General features: G+C 59.0%; 1 protein-coding gene across 1 annotated transcript in view; it reads right to left on the bottom strand.

The window, feature by feature from the left end:
- MYL9 (myosin, light chain 9, regulatory) overlaps positions 1–3,960 on the bottom strand; it is an 8,137-nt gene that overhangs the window by 3,827 nt on the left and 350 nt on the right. The window contains exon 2 of the mRNA XM_010829217.1: positions 995–1,204. Within this exon, the coding sequence (XP_010827519.1) occupies positions 995–1,178 (184 nt within the window). The 5' untranslated portion in view covers positions 1,179–1,204. The remainder of the gene's footprint in view (positions 1–994; positions 1,205–3,960) is intronic.

Below are 3,960 nucleotides of genomic sequence, written 5' to 3' on the forward strand. Positions count from 1 at the left end.
AAATGGGAAGGAGTCTTTGTGTCCCTGTCTCCTCTGAGCCCTACACTCTGCTGTGTCCCCGTGGGATCTGAAGAGCTGTGACAGACACACAGCTCCTGTCCTGCCCAGGCCTCTTCCTTCCTGCCCCTGACTTCCCAGGGAGGAGCCTCCAGGTGAGTCTGGCCTGAAGCTGGGAGAGGTGTGGCGCTGAGGGTAGGGACAGTGTCCAGTGTCCGCTCTCCTGGTCCCGCTAGGTCGTTTGCCCCTCTCACCAGACCCCCTGGGATGCACCCACGGGCCACGGGCCTGAGTGGGGCTGCTCAGTGAGGGGCGGTGCCAGGGACTGACTCAGGCGTGACTGCCGTAGGCTGCCTCCTCTGCTACCTGAGACCACCCCCCAGCCGGTGTCTGACCCAGATACTTTCACCTGGATGAAAGGGGCGCCAGGAACTGGGGCTGAGGGGGGTTGTCTGTGGCCAGTGCACGGGGAGCCATGTGGAGGCAGACCACCTTGGTATCTGGGGGCCTGGCCTCTGGGCCTCAGTGTCCCCATCTGAGCAATGGTGCAAGGTGCTAGATTCCTGAGGCCTTTCAGCTCTGAGATTCTGAGTCTGGGGAAGTCACCGGAGTCCGCCTCTCAGAATCTTACACAGGTAGCCTCTGAGGGAGCAAGAAGGTGCCCTGGTCTCCACTCTAGGCCTCAGTTTCCCCATCTGTACAATGGAAAGTCTGCAGTTTTGTAGCTGCTGATCCTTTTCCTTCAGTGAAGTGGTACCAGGCAGTTGAAACCTCAGATCTGTCTGAGGCAGGCGTGGGCCTGTCTGGGTTCAAGTGCCGAACTGCTCAGTGCCTCAGTTTCCCTGTCTGTTAAATGGAGAAAGAGGTGGCAGCTCCTCTCCAGGGTGGGCACCTCAGTCGGTACACAGGAAGTGTTTCCTGAGGATGAGCCGCCCCACCGCCTGCTCCAGCTGCAGCCCTCGTGGGCCCACTCGGCCCCCCAGCCGCCTCTGCTCACCCATTGAGGCCAGCATGTCATGCAGGTCCTCCTTGTCGATGAAGCCGTCCCGGTTCTGGTCGATCATGTTGAAGGCCTCCTTAAACTCCTGGATCTGGGACTGGTCAAACATCGCGAACACATTGGACGTGGCCCTCTGTGGCCGCTTCTTGGTGGTCTTGGCCTTGGCCCGTTTACTGGACATCTTGGCTGCAGGCGTGTGGGGCTTCCCTATAGGCAGAGGGTGCAGATGGGCAAGCCAGTGACCCTGGGCCAGAGAATCTTCTGGCCTACCTCCACCCCACTCGGCTGTGCCTGGCCTTCGTGCTCCTATAGGCTGGGGGCTCCTGCCACCCAGCTCATCACAGAAGCAGCCAGCGTTGGCCTTGTGATATGCTCTGAAACAACTTCCTCTACCTCTCTGAAGTGTTTCCTCATCTGGAATGGATAGGAGTGCCCAGCCAAAGGGATCCGTTGACTTGTGCCCGAAAAGCCCCTGGCATGGTGCCCGGCCCAGAGGAAGCTATTTCTGCTGTCATCGTGTGGGTAGACACTTAGGATTGGGTTCGGTGCCAACCACTTCCGTGCTTTATCTCCCTTAATCCTCAAGAGCATTCACACCATCCATCTCTCTCCCAGTGACAAGGTGGGCAGCCTTGGAGAGGCTCCGAGGCTCCCTGCCCCCAGCAGCAGGAAGGAGCCGGTAGGCGGCCCTGCATTCCTCACATTCCTCCTCCTCCTCTCCCTCCTCTGGAGGTTCTGGAAGGCCAGCGCTCTGGGCAGCCTCCCTTCCCCCAACCTGTCCACATTTGACCAGCCCCTTAGGGTGGGGGACAGACCTGATTTGGGCCCTCTCTTTGTTCTCCCTCTTAAGTGCTTACAGAAGCATAGAGCTTCCCGGACTGAGCACCCCAGCTGCCCGTCACATTTGTTTAGGCCTGGCCTCCGAGCCTCCAGCCAGTCTCGCCCATTGCATGCGGACCCCAGTACTTCACCCTGAAGCCCTTGAGGGTTCCTGCCATCCCCCTCTCCCACCAGGCCTGGCACAGAAGGAGGCCCTCTGAGCCTCTCCTACCCTGCTCTCTGACTCACCTTGCCATCCCTCTTGCCAGCTGTGATCCTGCCTAGCTGGACCTCTGGCTGCTCCCTGATACCCCCAGACTTTCCTTCTTGGTTCTCCCCCTGAAACACCCTTCCTTCTTGAGCCCAGTTCTTCAGACAGCCCTTGGGGAGCAGTTCCCCGACCCTGGCTTTGACAGCAAGCACTTAAAGGTCTCTCTCCATCACAGTCAGTCAGGGCTGGTGTAAGCACCCTGAATTATACCTAAGCCCATGGTGGCAGTCACAGATGCTTGTTTAATGAATGACCTTGAAGGCAGCTGCAGCCAGTCTACTGATCCCACTTACAGATGGGGAAACGAGACGCAACGAGGGGCTCTTTCCCTGAACTCTTGTCATGGCTTCTGGGCAGTTTGGGGCCCCAGGACTGCTGCCCCCTCTTCCTCTGTCCTGAGTCTTGTGGTTGAGGATCTGCAAGAAGCCTTAACTGCTCCTCGATCTGTCTTCCAGGCCTTTATCCCATGACTTTGTTCAAGCCATTCTGGATCTTTGGCCTTTGAGATCTTAAACCCTGCGCAGGGACGCTGGCCAGCCCCAGCCTTTCCCCACAGGCACAACTGCTTATAGTTATAGACTGTCCCCCTGCACCCACACACCTGGCCCTCGGTGATTCTTGTGTGGTTCAAGGTGGGTAGACAGAAGCCTTTCCCTTTTGGGCAAGGGTGGGGGTGGGACAGTGCCGTGGGCAGAGAGTGCCACCCTCTCCTGTATGAGTGCTTCGAGGAGCCCAGTTCTTCCCCGAGCTGGATGTTCTCTGGAAACTTTAACTCACGACACCCACAGAAGGCCGCCGAGAAGAAGTCCACCATGCCCAGCAGAGACTGTCATGGTCCCCAGCAGTCACTGCCACCCCCATCTGTACAGTCCTAGGGCAGGTGTGGCAGGAGTGGCCAAGAGCTCACCCACTGCTCTGATCCTGGCTTGGCCGCCCTGTCTCCATGGCCGCCCCATCCCCACCCTCTTCTCTTGAGGGGCCATGACAGGGCTTGGAGCACTGAACTTCGCAGGGTGGGGAAAATGGGGTGCCCCCACTGTGCAATTAAAAGAACTGGTGTGCCCATAAGAGGGATAGAGTCCAACTGGAAGCCGGGACCCTGGGCTAGGCTTAGGTCTGGGGGTGGCAAATGGCCTTTCTTGGTGGGCCAATGGTAGTTGAGGGGCACTGTTGTGACCAGAAGCAATTTGTAGGCTTGATTGAGGAACTGGGGTCAGAGCCAGGCTGAGCTCTTAAGACCTGGAGCCATCGCCGCCTCCTCCTGGGGGTCCTAGACACCAGGGATCAGATATAACTGGTCCTTGGCCTGCTACAGCTAGGTGCCACCTCCCCACTTCTGACCCCGGAAACTCTGGTAACAGCAAAGACACGGCCTGTGTCCCCCATTACCTCAGGGTCTCAATGGCTGGCAGTGCCAGCTGCCTTGTTGGTAAACTCGCCTCCCCTGAGGGGGAGTTATCTGACTTTTTCCTGAAGTAGCCAGAGCAGCTGCAGGGCTGGGAAGGAGTGGGGACCACTTCCTGCAGCCCAGGGCCTAGTCAGGCCAGGGGGTACAGGGGATGAGCCCTACAGCCCTTGGCCAAGCTTCCCCACCCAGCAGGCCTAGCGGGCACAGAGCAGGGAAGCCCCGGAGATGGCATTCAGCGTTGGTGTGATGGCGGAGACAAGTTACCCCAGTCTCCATCCTTCTTTCCTGCCTCAGGAGATAGGGGAGGGGTCAGGGACGCTCCGCGGGAGCCTGGCAGGGCTGTTTCCCGTCTGTGACACAGATGCGTCCTCTAGAGCAGCGACCCCAGGCCCCTCCCGTCCTCCGGGACACCTCGAGTTCTGGGCTCGGCATCTCTAACTTCACAGCGAAGGGGCAGGGCCTGGA

The sequence above is a fragment of the Bison bison genome, unplaced genomic scaffold (genome assembly GCF_000754665.1).
Source record: "Bison bison bison isolate TAMUID 2011002044 unplaced genomic scaffold, Bison_UMD1.0 scf7180017864500, whole genome shotgun sequence".
Lineage (NCBI taxonomy): Eukaryota > Metazoa > Chordata > Mammalia > Artiodactyla > Bovidae > Bison > Bison bison.